The sequence below is a fragment of the Ostrea edulis genome, chromosome 2 (assembly GCF_947568905.1).
Source record: "Ostrea edulis chromosome 2, xbOstEdul1.1, whole genome shotgun sequence".
Taxonomy (NCBI): Eukaryota; Metazoa; Mollusca; class Bivalvia; order Ostreida; family Ostreidae; genus Ostrea; species Ostrea edulis.
The window spans coordinates 6,477,236-6,496,184 of record NC_079165.1 but is presented as its reverse complement, the minus strand read 5'-3'; the positions used below and the strand labels follow the sequence as shown (position 1 = coordinate 6,496,184).

The 18,949-nt window shown below is 33.6% G+C and overlaps 1 protein-coding gene and 1 long non-coding RNA gene across 7 annotated transcripts in view; one reads left to right on the top strand and one right to left on the bottom strand.

Moving 5' to 3' along the window:
• LOC125678475 (protein mono-ADP-ribosyltransferase PARP15-like) overlaps positions 1-18,949 on the top strand; it is a 63,338-nt gene that overhangs the window by 23,934 nt on the left and 20,455 nt on the right. The window contains exon 1 of one of the 6 annotated variants that reach the window (XM_048916954.2): positions 7,414-8,780. The exons of the other annotated variants lie outside the window; for them this stretch is intronic. Within the exon in view, the coding sequence (XP_048772911.2) occupies positions 8,703-8,780 (78 nt within the window). The 5' untranslated portion in view covers positions 7,414-8,702. Of the gene's footprint in view, positions 1-7,413; positions 8,781-18,949 lie in introns of those variants that run through there. 6 annotated transcript variants of the gene reach the window in all.
• LOC125678477 (uncharacterized) lies at positions 745-11,530 on the bottom strand. The gene is made up of 2 exons (XR_007371546.2): positions 11,223-11,530; positions 745-5,806 (listed from the first exon to the last, which is right to left on the bottom strand). It is a non-coding gene; the product is annotated as an uncharacterized LOC125678477 (long non-coding RNA).

Sequence of the window (18,949 nt, the reverse complement as noted above, 5' to 3'; positions counted from 1 at the left end):
CCCCTGGACCTCCACCCCTGGCCTGGAGGTTATATAAATTTTTTACGTACTCGTAGTCAAACTCAGCCATGTCTGTTTTGAGTACATCTCTGAGCAAGCTTCAAAGTATACTCCAAAAATCTTGTGCAGGAACTCCATTTGAGTATGAGAATGATTTTATAAAGTTTAATGAACTTCACTTTTTAAGTATGATTAGATTTAGAACACGGAATTCGAGTTTGAGTATATGAAAATGTGTCAAAAAAGTTTTATAACCTCCAGGCCTGGACCTCCACCAGGGCTTCGCCCTGGACCCACTGCCTCATAAAGTGCCGCCCCCGTAACCACAATTCCTGGATCTGCCCCTGGACTGACAGGTATATGTTAATTTTAAGCCCTGCCTTTACCTTTGACATAGACATATAACAGTTATATGTCTATGCCTTTGAAAGCCCCCTCCCCTTCACCGGGTTGAAGCAGATTTCCGAGCCCGATCATAATAAACTGGCATGCGTGATGCTGAACGTTTAAAATTGCTACAGACTATCTATTATTACTATATTTGCTGCAATACAACCCTACAACATCAAGGAAACTTCTATGTTATCAATGTATTGGATGAATTAGGACGTGTACCTGTCGTATAGTAACACTATGCATTCAAAGTCAAAGAGAAAGTTGGAAAAGATAATTTTTATTAAGGGTAAAGGTATATAAATAGAATTTGAAGAATTTATAATATGGTCTGAATATTTTTGTTGACTAGAACTCTAACTTAAGTAAATACATGTGATAGATCTGTCAGGGATTTTCTATATGGGATTGTTTTCAAGTAAAAGTTCCATACCAAGTGTAGGTGAGTCCTATATATGTAGAATAAATATATACTGTACATTATAAAACCTTAGTGTGAAACTTCCTTGTAAATAAACTTAAACTTCTTGTTTTCAAGGAAATTAAATAAATCTGTTAGAAATCATTTCGGCCATTTATATATATATATATATATATATATAGAGAGAGAGAGAGAGAGAGAGAGAGAGAGAGAGAGAGAGAGAGAGAACTTTGATAGAACTTGTAACCAATCCCTTTGTATATTTATAATATAATAAAGTAAGTTCAAATCAAAATCAAATCAGACTTTATCAATCTTCACACCCTGCATGCTAGTTAAGGTATAACTCCATACTCGCAGTTTTATCTGATACAAGTTTAAAAGGTGTATTTATTTCCATTAATTGGATTTAAAACTAACAAATTATCAAATAAAATATATAGGTCATAACACTTTTTAAAATGCGAGACCTACATAAACAGAATCATATATCACTGTCAGAAAATTGCAATTTTCCTTAAACAGCGTTATCAAAATTTCATAAAAACTAGTTATAACGATATCATAACAATTTCATGAAACTGTTTCTTCACAAAAATATACTAAATGTCTGTAAAAAATAAAGGAAACCTATCGCATAATAGACTTGATAAAGAAATCAATGAAAACAGAGTTATTGCCCTTGGATTCAATATTTTTTACTTATCATTGATTATTCATCTATAATTTAAACTTTTAAAATAGTTAATTTATAACAAGATTTTTTACAATACCTATCGGAAAAGACTCCAACAAAATTTATGTTCCTATCATGTATAAATCTAAATAAATCATTGATTTTGCAAAATCTGATGACATCAGAGGAGGGTGGAATTACTTTAATAGAAATACAGCGAGACCTTATTAATCTACACTCAACATGCCTCTACTATTTACGGTTTCCAAGATGAATTTATCACAATCATAGTTTTTCGCGTCAAAACCCATAAGTTTGTTAGGGGTCAAGGTTTAATTATGCAGGGTCAAATCTGAGCATGTTTTGAAATGTCAAATATCATGGACTGTATTGTTTTTCAATAAGTCTTGCGGTGTAAAATTTTTTTTGGCGGAAGAAAAAAATAATGATAAACAGAATATCAATAGTGCTTTCCACAGAAAGGTGGAAAATCCTAAATGTCATTGTAAATATCCTCCGCTTTTCATCTACATCAAATTTCTCTGGTTTAGCATTTCTCCTTAAACACAGCTTGTCATGATTAGACTAGTATGTGACATCTTTCCTTTTCCCTTTTGGGTAATGATGTGACTGACATTGGATATACAGAACAGGAAAATTACTAGTAATTATAAGTTTTGTTACTATATTATAAAGCCTTTGGAGCTAGCAATTACTTTTATTAATAACTATTTCTCAGGTGACCAGTAACAAGGCTTGTGGGCCTTTTGTTTACTTCTTAAGTCAGATTTACTACTTCTTAAGATCTACTAGGCCAATTTTGACTAAATCTGCTTCAAAGCATCATGGGTAATGATCGAGGATTAAAACTTGTTCAGTTAAAGGGTCCTGCTGCTTTCAATGGTAGATAATTAGAAAAAGTAAAAATAGGATGGAATGCTTTAAAAAATAATTTTCTGAAGAACAATTTTGGACCAGAAAAGCCAAAACTTCCTTATAAACATGTAAATTAAGACTCAAGTTTGTCTTCTTAAGAATTATGAGGGCAAAATTTGTTATACCATTATGCAACTCTCGCGCCCTTACCAAAATATAAGCCCTCTTGCACACAGTTGCTGCAAATTTGCAGCGCATTTGCGGCAAGTTTGCCGCAACTAGTTGCGGCACATTTGCCTCAAGTATACTTTTCGTATGCAAATTTTTCCTCTGACACACAGTTTGTGGCACAGTTGCGGCACACACTTGCTGCACACTTCTGGCACAGTGTGCGGCATATTTGCCGCAATTATACTTTTCGTATGCAAATTTTTCCTCTGGCACACAGTTTGCAGCAAACTTGCGGCACACACTTGCTGCACACTTCTGGCACACAGTGTGTGGCATATTTGCCGCAAGTATACTTTTCATATGCAAATTTTTCCTCTGGCACAGTTTGCGGCAAACTTGTGGCACATTTCTGGTACTGTCTGCTCGAAATTAAGGGATCCTATATAAACTGTCATATTACAAAACAAAAACACAATAATAATTCAATTAATATAATTTCAAGAACAATGACATATCAAGTAATTAACATACTCAAAAATACTAATTAAAAAAAAGAGATTCAAAAACAGAAATGACCAGGTTCTTGTAAAATATGTTATCTATCATAGGAACAACAGTAGAAACATACTGGAAAAATGACAAATTAAAGATAGAATTTTTCAACAACAACAACAACAACAACAACAACAACAAAAAAAGAAAAAAAAAGAGAAGCATTTTAAAAATGTTACATGTATATCTTCAATGTTTTTATAACATCTATAATGTACAGGGTCTGGAAAATGTTAAGTAAAAGCTGAGTTGGTTACATAAAGTACCATGCTTAAAAAATGACCAAGTTCAACTTCACCATGCACATGTAAATTTTTCAAAGAATGTCTGATCACTTCCGAAAAGACACATGCACATTTACAATGCTTCCATAACAGCTGTTCAAGGTCCGAAGAATGTCAAATAAATGCTGTAAGAGGAGTTGATTACAAAAAATAGGTACCACCTATTCAGGAAATGCTTTAAAAAAAATGACAAAGTTCAACTAAATGTAATTTTTTTTGAAAAAAGTCTGATCACTTTCAAAAAGACACATGCAAATCTTCAATGTGTCCATAACTACTGTACAAAGTTTGAGGAATATCAATTTAGATGTGCACGAGTTGATCACACAAAATTAATAGGTACCATCTATTCAAGAAATGCATAAAAAATGACAAAGTTCAACTACACGTAATTAAAAAAAAAAGAAAAAAAAAAAAGTCTAATCATTTTCAAAAGACGCATGCACATCTTCAATGTGTTCATAACAACTGTACAAAGTTTAAGGAATGTCAAGTTAGAGGTGCATGAGCAGGGTTTGACTCTAAGGCACGTCCGACCGACCAAGTCTACTAAAATGTCGATTTACTAGTCCGACTGTTCGTGTTAAATAATAAACAAGAAACTACCAATCTTGAACCGTGTGGTGGAATAATCTCTATTTTTAGTTCTAATAAATAAGTTGCGGTCGGTAATGATGTTTTACGACATCTACTCGATGTTAATTCTAAACAGTTTATTTGAATTGACTATAATAAAGTGTTTATGAAGTTCATAAATTACGTAGTAAATGTTTGTCATTAACATGAAGTATTTAAACATGGAGAAACTATCAGGGTTTTTTCTGGAAAGTTGGTCAGGGCTAGTGGATATAAAGTCAGGTCTAGTAAAAATCATTTGAAGTAGCCCGACTGGTCTAGTGCTGAAAAAAGTAAATGTCAAACCCTGATGAGGATTTGATTACACAAAATAGTTACCATCTATTCAAGAAATGCTTTAAAATTACTTAAGTTCAACTACATGAACATTTCTTTTTTTTAAATGTCTGATCACTTTCAAAAACACATATGCACATCTTCAATGTATTCATAACAACTGTACACAGTTTGAGGAATGTCAAATTAGAGTTTAACTACATGTAAATTTTTCAAAAAGTGTCTGATCACTTTCAAAAAGGTACACGCACATCTTCAATGTATCCCCAACAACTGTACAAAGTTTGAGGAACATCAAGTGAGAGGTGTGAAAGGAGTTGATTACACAAAGTAGGTACTATTACAGGGACGCTATTGTCGCTTGCCCACCAGTCATTCACCATTGTATAAACTGTTTGCACATTGTGCAACCCGCCCCAAAATATAAAATATAATTATAACAAGATGTGAGAGAAAACTTAAAGAAACTGCAACAGCTTCTAATCCACAAATATTGCATTGTGCAATGTTAAAAAGTTCTCCGTGAAGTCCCACCCTGGCCATGAGAGTACATTTTATTTGGAAACTGCTGCATAAAGAATTTCTTTCAAGATCCAAGAGAAAAATATCAACCCACTGTGGCACTTTTCTGGCCTAAGGTCAGGTAGTGATTTAAATAGATTTGTGAATTTTGGCCGTTTTAGATGATCAATCATGTCAAATGAAAGTTTTTAAAAAATAAAATCCTTATTAAACTAGCAAGTGCTATACAAATGATGCTATAAATGCTAGAATTGTATATACAATTAAGACTAAGGAGTTGACATGATCTTAAGGACATGTAATTAAAAAGGAGGTCTATCATTTGCATAACATGACTATGTGCATTGTGCATCAATAACGGGTTTCGGCAACATTTGCAGACAAGAATGAAATATATTCAAAATTCACACATGTAATCTATGCACTTTTCCTCAGAAAAATCTGGAAACAATCTACATGAATTTTAAAGTCAGTACTGTGAAGGACTTTATATTCTGATAAATTAATACAGACTTGTGAGCACTTATTAGGGAGAACACTGTAAACATTTACACAAGTTTCTCCATCATAGATGAATGGGAGAATAATAGGACTATCTCCATGCTGTCTGCGCCTTAGAATCAAAAACATGATTGAATTCTGGACCTTCTTCTAATCTTCCACTTGTTCAGTACTTGGTCATCACAATCACATATTGTCCGCAACAACTCTACTGTCCCATCCATTTGTTGTGATAAACTGTAAATAGTTTTTCAGTTAAGACAGAGTGCCTTTACTCACAAATACATGTAGCAGTCTCATCAGATTCACTTGGCAAGTGTGTATAAATTGAAATGTCATTCTTTTTTAAAAACTAAATAACACTAAGTAACTTCATTAGTGATTTATACACATTAATCCAGGCCTGCATGTTGGAACTCTCAGATATGGCAAGTTGAAGACAGCCTATCAACACACCATCACAACTTCTGTATCTTCACAACTATCATGAAATATATACTGAAAAAGATATAAAATTGTAAATAATTACGAGATACCATTGGCCGTCCTATATACAAGTTTGAAAGGCGTCTAACATAGGAGGAATCATTCAGGGGTGAGTACATGTAATTACCGTCGCCCGACACCTGGGGCCACCGATTTTCAAAGCCGAGAAATCATTAATGTTGCGTTATAGCCCATTGGGCTAATAAATGCAATATTTGATGTACAACTGTTAATATCATGCTGACCAGACTTTACGTACAAATTAACTTTATTGCCAAGACAAGATCTTCAATCCATTTTAATAACGTATATGCATTGATGGAGTGACAAAATTGAGATTCTGGAGGTCACATCCCTGATCATAATGCAGTTTAACTTTTCTAACTGGACATCTGGGTTCAAATCATAAGCATTTGAATAAAAAAAATAATCAACCATTCATTAAAAAACACCATTTACTGAATAAACTAATCAGTTTTGCAAATATAACCCGAGTAGAAAGTAAAAATAAAATAGCATAATTTTTACGGAAATAGGCCTAATTGTTTGTTTTTCGGCCTTTTCCCCTCTCTCTCTCCATTTTTAAGCGCTAAGTGTAGCTTGAGCGCTTATTGCCGTCAGTTGGATTTTGCTTTCGTCATCATGTTTCCGGTTTATCGCCACCAATAGGCGAATTTATGCATCGCTGTAGTCAAGTCGTGTTTAAATTAGTCGTAATTTTGCAACCGATCTAGCACGGGGATAACATTCATATCTGCAGTTGCATTTTCCCCCGGAAATACAGTTCGTTGAACAGTGAATAAAATATGTATTAAAAGGGTGATATTTTTGTACTCATTCTTGGGGAAAGTGAGACACAGATGCAGGTCATTCTTCAGTTAAAATTCCCATTTGAATCTGCGTCTGTAATAATTAAAGTGATTCAAAATCTAAAATTGAATATATGAAACCGTTTTAGCTAGGGTGCCTTTGCATTGATACCTTCGCATGGCGCTTAGAGGCCAGGAAAATCAATTTGCATGGTGCAATCTATAATTAGAAGCCACGTCATTAAGCTATACACGAATCAGGAGGGTTTTACACGTGTGTTTTGGCTGCTGTTCCGACTCAATCAAATTTGTGTCCAACGCAGCAAAAATGTGTGCAACACAGTAAAAAATTAACTGATCCGTGTCCATTGTGAACGAGAAAGAATTTGTGGACGATTATGCTTTGACAGCGAAGGACAGAGATCGGTGTCTCCTATCCTATCCTCTTCGTGCCCAGTGGCACATAAGGCTGATCGGTGTCTCAGAAGGATGATATTGCGTAACTGCATACACCTTCCCCGATCATATATGTAAGTCGGTCATGCAGAAATTTAGAGGATGCAACGGTGTAACTTAAGCTTACTTTATTATTTCTAAACGACCAAGATATTCTTCAGAATCATCGTCAACACAATCAAATTTGATTTCGTGAATTTAGTTTCAAAAATGAGACTAAAAATAATAGTCTTGGGGCAAGGAAAAGATAAAAGGTGCAACATTATATTATATTATATTATGGAAGACAATACCCCCGGTTTCAAGTATTCAAAACACCGCGTGGAATTTTAAGAGGGCTGTATACTGAAATACATATGTTTAGAACAGGTGTTAGATAAACATTGCCATTGTGTCAAGCATGAATGTGAAATAGTTTGCGGTCCACAGCACGCTATATACAACGAAAAGTAATCGTGTTTTGGATTTCTTTGTACTTCAAACAAACAATTGACAATGACATGCATATGCTACATGTATTTCCGAACGTACAAATGATGAAGAAGGGGGGGGGAGGCATGGATGTACTGTTGTTGTTCCCTGTCCCCACATTTTATTTTCGCTGAACGATCTTTTCATATAAATAAGATGCATTTAGTTTTTTGGTGAGATTCCTCTTCATTATTTCTAACAGCGGTTTGAACATTACCGTTTGAAGATTACTTTTGTAACTTTTCAGTGCCTAGTTTGGAATTCTCATTTAGCTACATTTACATGTTGTAAATTTTGCATATTTATTGCGAGTCACTTCTGTTACGTATTTTTTTTTTCATATTAGAACTCCTACACAAGCTTCGAATCTTATAGTTTTTTGCTAAGGTTATTAGCATTTTCATATAAAGAACTGTTTTATAGAATTAAAACAATAGCAATGTGTATTACGTCTCATTCAGACAAACGGATGAGTCTCCTTTGCAATATGAATATGAGCTTTTACACAAGAAGTGTAATACACACAAGTTGATGAGTACAGCGTTTAATGTACCTGTGTACAAACTCTTGTTTTTGAGTTTTTTTGTTGTTTTTTTTTAGATTTACGTATAACAAACAATCACTACAATTGCTAAATGTAAATCCATGCTTATATGTTAGTCTAATTCATCATCATATTTGAATTAGTATATCCTCTTGCACTAACTTTCATGTTAAAAATTAGCTATCTCCACTCTTGTTGATGACACAGTATTCAGTTTCAAAGTAATATTGCACCTGTATGATGAACATCTTTTCTAAATAACTTCCTAAATTTTGTTTTCAGTTATACATGTATTTATCTGACTTATTTGGATTCAGATTCTCTCCAACCTGATTTTGAATTGAAGATAACTTCATTATTGATTACAAAAAATAATTCTACTTTCATGGTTTGATTGTTATTTACAGATAATTATGCACTGGATTCTGTAGTACAAGTCATGCAGATGCATGTTTATGTGTGTATTTAAATGATTTCTGGTAAGGTAATGAAATGGAAGTAAAGCGTTTCATAATCCTGCATCATTGGTGTGTTTTGACATGTGGCATTTGTTAGTGTATGTGGTTATGTGTAATTTTCTTTTTTGTCCAGTTTGTTTGTTCCTTTCTATTATAAGTGACTTACATATATGTATCAAACTATTGATTTGTTTCATTTCAGTTGTATTCTAAAGATATTTCATACACTATTTAACTGGAACACAACAGTAAGTTAGTTGCGTAATAACAATTGAACACTTTATACCGAAAACTACCATTACAACTGTTTTCACATTTTCTACCAAAAATGTTCTTCTCTATAACATCACATCTGTAAGAGAAAAAAAATATGCATAGTCATGTAGAGCATTTAATGATCCAGGGACCGGAGCAGAGCGGATCAGAAACCCTTACCTTGGGAAGATGGGTGGGAGCTAAACAGGGTATAAAGTGTTCATTTGTCAAATATTTGAATAACATAGCCTTAAATGTTATTGATTGATTGTATCTTGTTTAACATTCTTCTCAATAATTTTTAATTCATATGGAGACGTCACCAAGACCGGTGAAGGGCTTCAAATTTAGGCCTATGCTCGGCGCTTACGGCCATTGAGCAGTGAAGGTTCTTTAGCGTGCCACACCTACTGTGACACGGGACATCCGTTTTAAAGGCCATCTCCGAGGACCCGTGACATTCACACCTGATGCCGAGAGTTTGGTGATGGAACTGTCACTACCTGTTTAACGAACTAGGTCTGTTGCGGCCGGGATTCGAACCCCGACCGCCCGCATACAGAGCGAACACTTTACCTCTGGACCACCGCAGCGGTGGTAATACTATTGATACTAAATTCTGATTATATATATTTAATAAGAACAGGTGTCCTTTACCAAAATTGTAAATTTCATGATCCAAGGACAGGGTTTTAGTTTAGTGTGGGATCAAAATTATCATAGTGACCATTGTTTTAACAACATCATATAAAATTTATATTTCAACGTGTTGAAAAGTTTCAGGACATTGCTTCCAATCCATATTTGTTACATTTATTTTCTTACAGAAAATGTATTACTTAGTTATGCGAAAATAAAGAATAACGCATAAACCTTTTTTTAATGTTGTTCCTGCTCATTAACATTACATACAGAATTCATGAAGTCAGCTTAGCGCTTTTCAGTACTTTGATTTTTTAAAGTGCCTATATGGTCCTGTCCAAATGTATAAGAAGAAAAAAAAAATCCGCGATGGAGTCTAATCTCATACAAAGGAAATTTAAAAAAAAATAAATTCCACATAATTTCAAAGAATTGAATGAAGCATGTAAATCTATAAACGTAAACACTGACTTGCAAGATTTGACGCAACAAAATACAATGAGCGATGGTCAGTTTCGTTTTGAACAATATATTAGAGAGTTTATACCGAGCGAAGCTTCGGCCCGTCCGCGAAGCAAGGCTCTAAAGGTAACACGTATGTAAAAGAAAAAAGTCAAAATCAGCAAAAGAAAAAGAGATAATCTCTATATACGTTCACTGAAATTTTCGTGATCCATATGGGTGCCGCCATTTATTTTTTCATTACCTGCTTCAACAGTTATTCGTGTTTTATTTTGAATGCCAATGATAGAAGACTCTGACGTGCAATTCGTAATTTAAACACTCAGTTTGTTCAAAGTGAATAGTATAATTATCATTATAACAGGTTTTAGCAAATAATTACATATAAAGCCGTAATACGACTAAATAGATGAACGCGTTCATGAGTTTCTTTGAATAAGAATATACGATAAAATTACGGTTACTTTTTTTACCATTTTGAATTTATTGGTTAATTTTGTTTAGTTTTATAACGGCCTTTTTCACTGCATACGGAATGTATTATTGTTGTTTATAATATGTTTGCTTTGAAAAAGAGAAAAAAGTCGAGGCTAAATGTGACGTCACAATGCACAGTTGACGTCGCCTTGCGTTTTATTTCCTGCGTTCAATGAATAGGCGGATCTTGTATAACTGTTCTCCCCATATAAACCCCTTGAATATTGAGATCTTACAGGGTTTTTAGCGCAAGGAAAATTTCATTAAAAATATATATTTTTAAATGAATCATAATCTACCGTACTTAACGGAATTATGATTACCACTTGGGACACTCCAATGACCATTACATGCTTCGCTCGGTCCAACGGTCACACCGTATACATATTAACTATAAGATACTAGGGCTGGGACGATTCAGGGTTAGCTCGATTCGGTTCGGTTTCGATTCAGAACAGCACGGTTCGGTTATTTTCGATTCGGTTCATGTTAGGTCCAATTTATCTAATGACACCACAAAAATTAACAATTTTAATGAGTAGCATATTTGATGTGATTTTATTCAAGTTATATAAATATATGTCGTCATTTGTAAACATCATATCTATTCATAATGACATTTTATAACTTTGATAGAAAAAAGAAAACACTGACTAAGTCTTTCAAAATTTGTTATATCAATGTGCTACATAAGTTTTGGATTATTAAACAAATCTATAGTGAATCTAAAATGTATATGATATTGCTTTCATTGATATGCAAAAATTCAATAATTCTATCAATTGAGAGTCTTTGAAAATATCTCCTTTATTGATTTACTTCTCTCATATTAACTGTCAAATCTGTTTCATTACCTACGATGTTGATTTCATTCCACCACTGACAGAAATGCTATATGTCATGTAAAGATAAACTGCAATGATCTTACGGACCATATTCTGTTGGTATATGAGTGGTGAAAATGCTAACTCTCAACACAGTAGTGATTTAAATCTCTGTTGCATAAAAATCCACGTTTTCAACATCACTCGGACGCCATATTTGTTGTTTTGGTGTAAGTAAAATCTAAACCGAACCGAACCGAAATCCGGAATTTGTAATCGGTGCATCGAATCGAATGGTATGAATCGCGGTGCACCGAAATTTTCGGTGCACCGCACAGCCCTATAAGATACACAGTAAATCACTTACTCAATGATTGGAAGATTCTCCTCAGAATATCTGCATCAACTCCTGTTCTCGATTCATGTTCAAGATGTTTACCGGTATAACATGATCATGATCATGGCGTCTGTTGATATCAACTTTCGCGCTCAGCATATAATATTGAGTGAATCCCACACCCGACGCATTGAACCCGATCTCTATTTGCGATGCATAGAGCCGTAAAGCCCCATGAAGACCTACTTTGGTATGCAGCTTAGATTATTCTAACTTAGTATCAATTAGCATTCCGCAAACCAGAATAACGTACCTGGATAAAATCCTGATATGTAAATTATACGATATAAAGGTGAATTTTTACCACTCATTTGATTAATTTCAACTCACAAACCCAGTATCTGAATTGTAATCAACAGATATACATGTAAATAAAGAAAAGAAAAGAACTCTCTCTCTCTCTCTCTCTCTCTCTCTCTCTCTCTCTCTCTCTCTCTCTCTCTCTCTCTCTCTCTCCATTTATTTAGATATAGATATTTTTTCTTCACTTTTTTTCTTCTAATTAGATTAAAATTCAGATACATGTGCACTTACATCTTATTTTAAAGGGGCATTAGCTGTGAAAGTGATGACAACCATTTTCTTTTTTTTTTCTCAAAATCTCTCGATGATATTGAAATACATATTGATGACTAATAAGAATATTTATTTTTTATTATGTACAAAAACAAGAGAATTAACCCTAATAAAACTACGATAGATAACCGCTTTTAATGTAAAGAAATATATACGGAAGAAGTATTCACTGCACCCAAATCAAATCATTTCTCAAATAAAAACAAAACAGCATTTACATTTTGCTGACAGCATGCAAAGGTAACTAGAGAATAATTATACTGTCTTGCAAGACAATAATATTCAATCACCAAAATCACATATTCATTTTCAAGAGGTTAAAAAGTGTTTGAAATAATTAAATACAAGTGTAATTATTACTTTAATATATAATAACTATTATAGGGCAACTTTCATTGAATTCAATATTTGGTGACAAAATGACCGCTAATTCCCATTAAGACAAGAAGATGGAAGGGGTACGCAAGAAATGTTGCATATATGTTCTATTATAGAAAATGTTGTGATGGATATATTGAAATGGCTCTTTTATTCTAAATATTCAAGAAAAGTCGTTAACTTTGGTGCCCTTGCTGTTTCAGTTCTAAAATTTTAAGAAAAAAGTTGTGAACTTCTGGCACACGATTCTGAATACCAAAGAAAAAGTTGTGGTGCACTTCTGGCACACTGTTTCATTTAGGAAAAGTTGTGGTGCACTTCTGGCACACTGTGTGCTGCTAGTGGCACACTGTGTGCTGCTAGTGGCACACTGTATGCCGCTAGCGGCATTAGCTGCACACTTCTGGCAAACAGCTCTGGCACACTGATTTGTTTGCCGCAAACTTGCAGCAAATTTGCAGCAAACTTTACATTTTGGTAAGGGCGATCCTCATTCTGTGTCAGATCATATTTATAAATACTGGTCGTAATGATCAGGAGCAGGACTTGATTTTGAGAGGGATTGAAGTTCTTCAAAATCCTTCATTTTTTTTTTTTTTCATGCTTTATTTTTAGACATTTACAATTACATCTACATAGATGATCTCACACACAAAATCACACACATGCATACAATATCTTCCATACAAAAACTTTCTACATGAACTAGTATTTGACAGCTAGGCATAATTTAAAGGTATTGAAAATATACATATCAACAAAATGACACTAAAAGTAATGATAACAAATATAACCTATAAAGCATTGGTTTTTCATCACTTGTTATAAACAATATCATATATTGACCATTTAGTAAATATTTTGGATTTGCATCTAAACACATTTTCACAGTATTTTTCCATAGTACTTAAATAAATTCACTGCCTCAGAAAATTTTGGCCTGATTCCTTGTGATCTGGAATAATATATGAACTTTTTTGATACTAATAAAAGAAAATTTTCTAAACAGCTTCCTTCTGTATTACCAAGTAAGACTATTCTTCTTGAAATTTTATAACCATTTTCAATTGCATCGAACCATTGCTCAAAATCATTCCAAAATAAGTTGACATATACACAATCATAGAATATGTGAACTATTGTTTCTGCTTCACAATTACAAATTGTACACAAATTATTGTCTGAAATTTTAATTTTGTAAAGAAAGGAGTTGGTAGCAATGTAATTCATTAGTATTCGGTATTGAAAGTAAATTATTTTTGTCTCTTTTGTACATAAAGATGCATTTACAAAATAAAATATCCAGTCTTTTCCTGAAATGGGTTCATCTGATAAAGTTTCCCACTTATCCTGTTTAGAGATTGGGGTTATGAACTCCTTTCCTTTCAATATTTGATATAAAAATTTGCCATTGCATGTTGACAAAAATTTTTGTACAATACATATTTCAATATGTTCATTATCTTTTTGAATTCTACCTTCTTTCAATGCAATGATATCTCTTTTGACTTTTGATGGTATTTTTGATATTACATGAAAATAGTCTTAAAAGTTATTAGTACAAAGCACTTCTTTTATTTCATTAAAACATCTAATGTTTCCATGTTCAGACACCAAGTCCTCTAGGTTTTTAATACCATTATCAACCCATTTTGTATAGAATGCCCACTTTTGTTCACAGCAAAAGTTTCTAATATCTAAGCACAAGTTGATACATGTTCAGGACTTTTCTTAACCTTTACTAATGCTTTAATAACATCTCTCCGAAATTCATTATCAATAGAAAACAAAAACTCTTGGAGTTTTTCTTTTGTTAAATAAAAAATGAAATCTATATTCTTAAGGTTAAAAATGCAACGTAACAAATGCTGCCAAGCACCTTCATATTTTGTCAGGTACCTTTTAACCCATTTTAATTTGATATATGAAATGAAAGAGGGTAGGTGAACCATGTTTAACCCTCCATCACCATAACTACCAATGAGTGTATTTCTTTTTACCTTTTCTGTCTTATATCCCCAAATAAATTTGAAAAATATTTTATTTATTTCATCCAAAATATTCTTTGGAGGGTCTGGCAAGGCAGGAAATAAGTGTATCAGCTTAGGCAGTACTAATGTTTTAATGATTGTTATTCTCCCAATAGGTGTTAAGTCTCATTTTGCCCATGATCCTAATAACCTTTTAATTGAAGTAATTTTGGATTGATAATTACATGTTATCATATCTTCAAGATTTTTGATAAAATTTATTCCAAGTAGTTTAAAACTGTCTTTACCCCAGCATATTTGCAAATCAGGACACAAAGTCTCAGCTGAACCAGTTCTACTGCCAATCCATACTGCTTGTGATTTTGTAATATTAAGTTTCAGACCTGAGATATTACCAAACTTGTCAATAACACTCATTGATTCTCTTAGAGAATATTCACTTCCATCTAACAGTAAAAATGAATCATCTGCATATTGCCCTAATTTATTTTCTTCCCCACCAATAGTTATACCCTTAATATTTACATTTTCTTTGAGTGAAATTGCTAGTAACTCTACTGTTATGATAAAAAGATATGGAGCCAAAGGATCACCCTGTCTGCAACCCCTCTCAAGGCTAAAAAATTCTGACAAATGGCCATTATTTATTACACAGCTAGTGCTGGATGAATAAAATGTAAGAAACCATTTGATAAGAGAATCACCAAAATTAAATGACTTAAGAGCCTTGACAATAAAATCCCATTCTAACGAGTCAAATGCCTTTTCAAAATCTAATAGAAGGAGTAGTCCAAACTGTTTCTCTTTTCTTAGATAGTTAATAAAGTCATATAGAAAACGAGTATTTTCACCAATGAATCTGCCCTTTATAAATCCCTTTTGAGTGTCACTTATTATGTCATTCAGTACCTTTTTAATGCGGTTGGCTATAACACTGGAACCTATCTTATAGTCCACATTAAGTAAAGTGATAGGTCGCCAGTTCTTCATATAACGCCTATCTTTTTCCTCTTTTGGAATGCAAGTTATTATTCCTTGGGATTGAAATGAAGACATCTGTTCTGTAAGGTATGCTTCATTCAAAGAATGACAAACAAATACCCCCAAGTCCTTCCAAAAAAAAATTATAGAACTCTACTGTAAAACCATCCGATCCAGGCCATTTATTGTTTTTCATAATTTTTAATACTTCTGAACACTCTGATAGTTTCAGAACTCCTTCACAGTTTTCCTTCTGCTTATCTGATAATTTAACATTGTGGTTTAGAAACACGTTTTCACTAAGTAATGTTTCATTGCTATACTGTTTTTTGCTTTTGTATAAATTTGGAAAGAATGACCTTTGTTCTTCTAATACATCCTCCTGATTCTTAATATGGTTTCCATCGTCATCAATTAGTTCTGATATTGTTTTATTTACAAAATTCTTTCTTTCTAATTTACAGAAATAGTCTGTGTTTCTTTCTCCTTTTTCATACCATGTTGCTTTTGACCTTAACATTAAACCCTCAATGTATTTTTCTCTTGAATTTTGAAAGGATTGTTTTTTTTCCTCTAGGAGTTCAATGTCCTCTTTTTTCCCTGAAGCATTTACCTTATTTTCTAAATCCAAAATTTCTTTTTCCAGCAACTTACTTTCAGACTTTAATTTTTTTGCTCTGGCTGATGAATACTCTATAGACACTGATCTTATTTTCATTTTCAAGATTTTCCAAAATAATTGATCGCTAATATTGAATGTAATGCTGTCCTTATGTTCTATTTCACCTGTCACCATGTATTCATTTATTGTTTCATTAATGCACTGTCTTTGTCTGTAAATTCATTTTCATGCAATAGCTGAGAATTAAACTTCCAATATCCTCTATACCTTTATTACTTTCATTGGTTTTGAATTGAAGTATAATTGCTGAATGGTCAGTTCTATACCCAGGAATTATTTTAGTGTCAGATACTTTACTAAATATACATCCTGAAACAAGGAAGTAATCTATTCTACTTTGAATTATAGGATTTGACCTTCTCCACGTATACTGTCTCCCTTCTTCATTCCAAATTCTCCAGGGATCAACACCCTCCAACTGTACCTTAATGTTTGATATTTTTCTATGTGCATGTGGATTGTTGAGATTTTTAACATTAAATGTGTCCTTTTCCTTATCCTGAACGACATTCCAGTCACCACACATGACAATCGACATATTTTCTAACTTAACAATTTCAGTGTATATGTTCTGAAAAAATTCTGGACTATCAGTATTTGGACCATGCAGGTTGACTAAAGTAAAGCTTACATTATTTGCAGTAATATCTAGTATGATATATCTACCCATAGGATCCTTTTGTATAGAGTGAATTTGAAATTCAAAGTTATTTTTAAACAGTATTGCAACTCCAGCAGAGGTACTAGTATAACTACTGAAAAAGGATTTATTACCCCATTCAGACTCCCATAACTTCTCAACATCTTGAATACTATGGGTTTCTTGAAAACAAATAATAGATACATTTTTGTTTCTTACCCAATTAAAAACATCTCTACGTTTTTGACTACTTGATGAAAAACCTCTAACATTCATACTTAAGATATTTAAGCTTTCAGCCTTTGACATGTAAAAATAGTTCTTTTGATCGAGCTGTCAGTGTTATAAATAAGGATTGAGAGTTGACACATACATTCACTCAGCCTCATGCATACACTCATACTTACACTTACACTTTGAAACACAAATACAGATAATAATAATGAAATTTTAAGTTTTTTAGGCATACCTTGCCTTTAGCCAAATGTCACACTTGTCCATCACAAGGCTCCTCCTGTTATGTTCCTATATAAAGTGATCAGTGTTCATACTCTAAGTTTTCTGTCAATATCATCTAACACATCCATCTTGTGTCTTTTTCCGGTCTTATCTAACGCAAAGACATGACCGTTGAAAAACCACGCACTGTCCACCATGTGTTCTCTCTCTTCCGATCTCAGCTTTTGCAAGTTTTACATTTATGTTGGTAATGTGATCTACCATAATGAAGTTGTCTTTTAACTTTTCTCTTTTTGTAATGACCGCTCTTCTCACATCACTTCTTACGAATTTCACAATTACTGGCCTTGGTTGATTCTTGTTGCTGGAGGGGATGCAGTGAATTGCCGAAATGTCTCGCTCGTCTAAATTTTCCCCTGTTTTCCCAGTCACCAATGTACAGAGTTCCTCTTTCAGATTCTGACCCTGATGTTCCGGCCATCTTAGAATCTTGATATTGTTTTTTTGAGAATACTGTTGATTAAAGTTTGCCATACTAATTGCTGCATTTGCAAGACCATCGGTATCCTTTAGTTGCTTTTCTAGACTCGTGATCCTTTTTTTCAGCTGCGACACATTTTCCTTGTTAGTGTCATTGTCCATCATTAAGCTGTCCATTTTGTCTGATAACTGTTGTCTGATCTTGGACAGTTCCTCACCATGCTGAGCTTTGTGGACCTCCAAGTCTGTTTTAAGTTCTTCCATAATCTCCTCCTTTATCTCCTTAGTCTCCTCTTTCATCTCATTCTTTAGTTCTTCTTTTACCTCCACAATATTACGCTCTTCACAATATCTTTGATATCCTCTTTTGTCACAAGTTTCTTAAGGGTCTCTTGGATGGAGCTAATTATGAGTAACTTTAATATTGTCAGTCTCTGAATTTTCGTTGTCTCCTGCAGAAGAAATCCTTCTCTGCTTGGTAGATACTACCTCTGCTTTGACCTCTGCTGGAACAGATGACAATGACAACCTTCCCTTATCCATTGTATGTTGTTTGGCATTGTGTTTACCATGCATTTCTTGTATCCTTTGTGGCCATTGTAATATTGAAACACTGTACAGCAGGTGCCTGGTCCACAGGTCGACTGGAGTGAACTTGGTAGAACACTACTCACGATACACACAAGTTTTGGAAAGAGTTAGATAAATCCAAATTCCACAATTTTTTTTTTTACATGGAAAAACAGCTCCCATCAAAGAAAAACAGGCTATTAACACCTGACACAATCTTCAATTTATAAAGAACACTGTAAATAACTTAATTGGCAAGATAATAGGAGAGCCCTGTACACACCTCCTCACTCAACAAGCATGACCTTTGAACCCCTAAAATCCTTCATATTAGTATGAGTGTGGGATAGGGAAATTCCACCGAGGGAACAAGACTCGCAGTCTAGGACGAGGCTTTACCGAGTTTTATAGACTGCAAATCTTGTTCCAGAGGTAGAATTTTCGTATCCCACTGTGGGATTCCCACACGAGTTAATAATGAAGGATTATTTTTCTCACATATTGCCTAAAGTTTAGTGCATAAAATTTAATTTATAGGAGCTTTGAGAAAATTCTAAATTATCACAATCCTCATTTGAACTTCAATGCAAAAACTAATTAGAC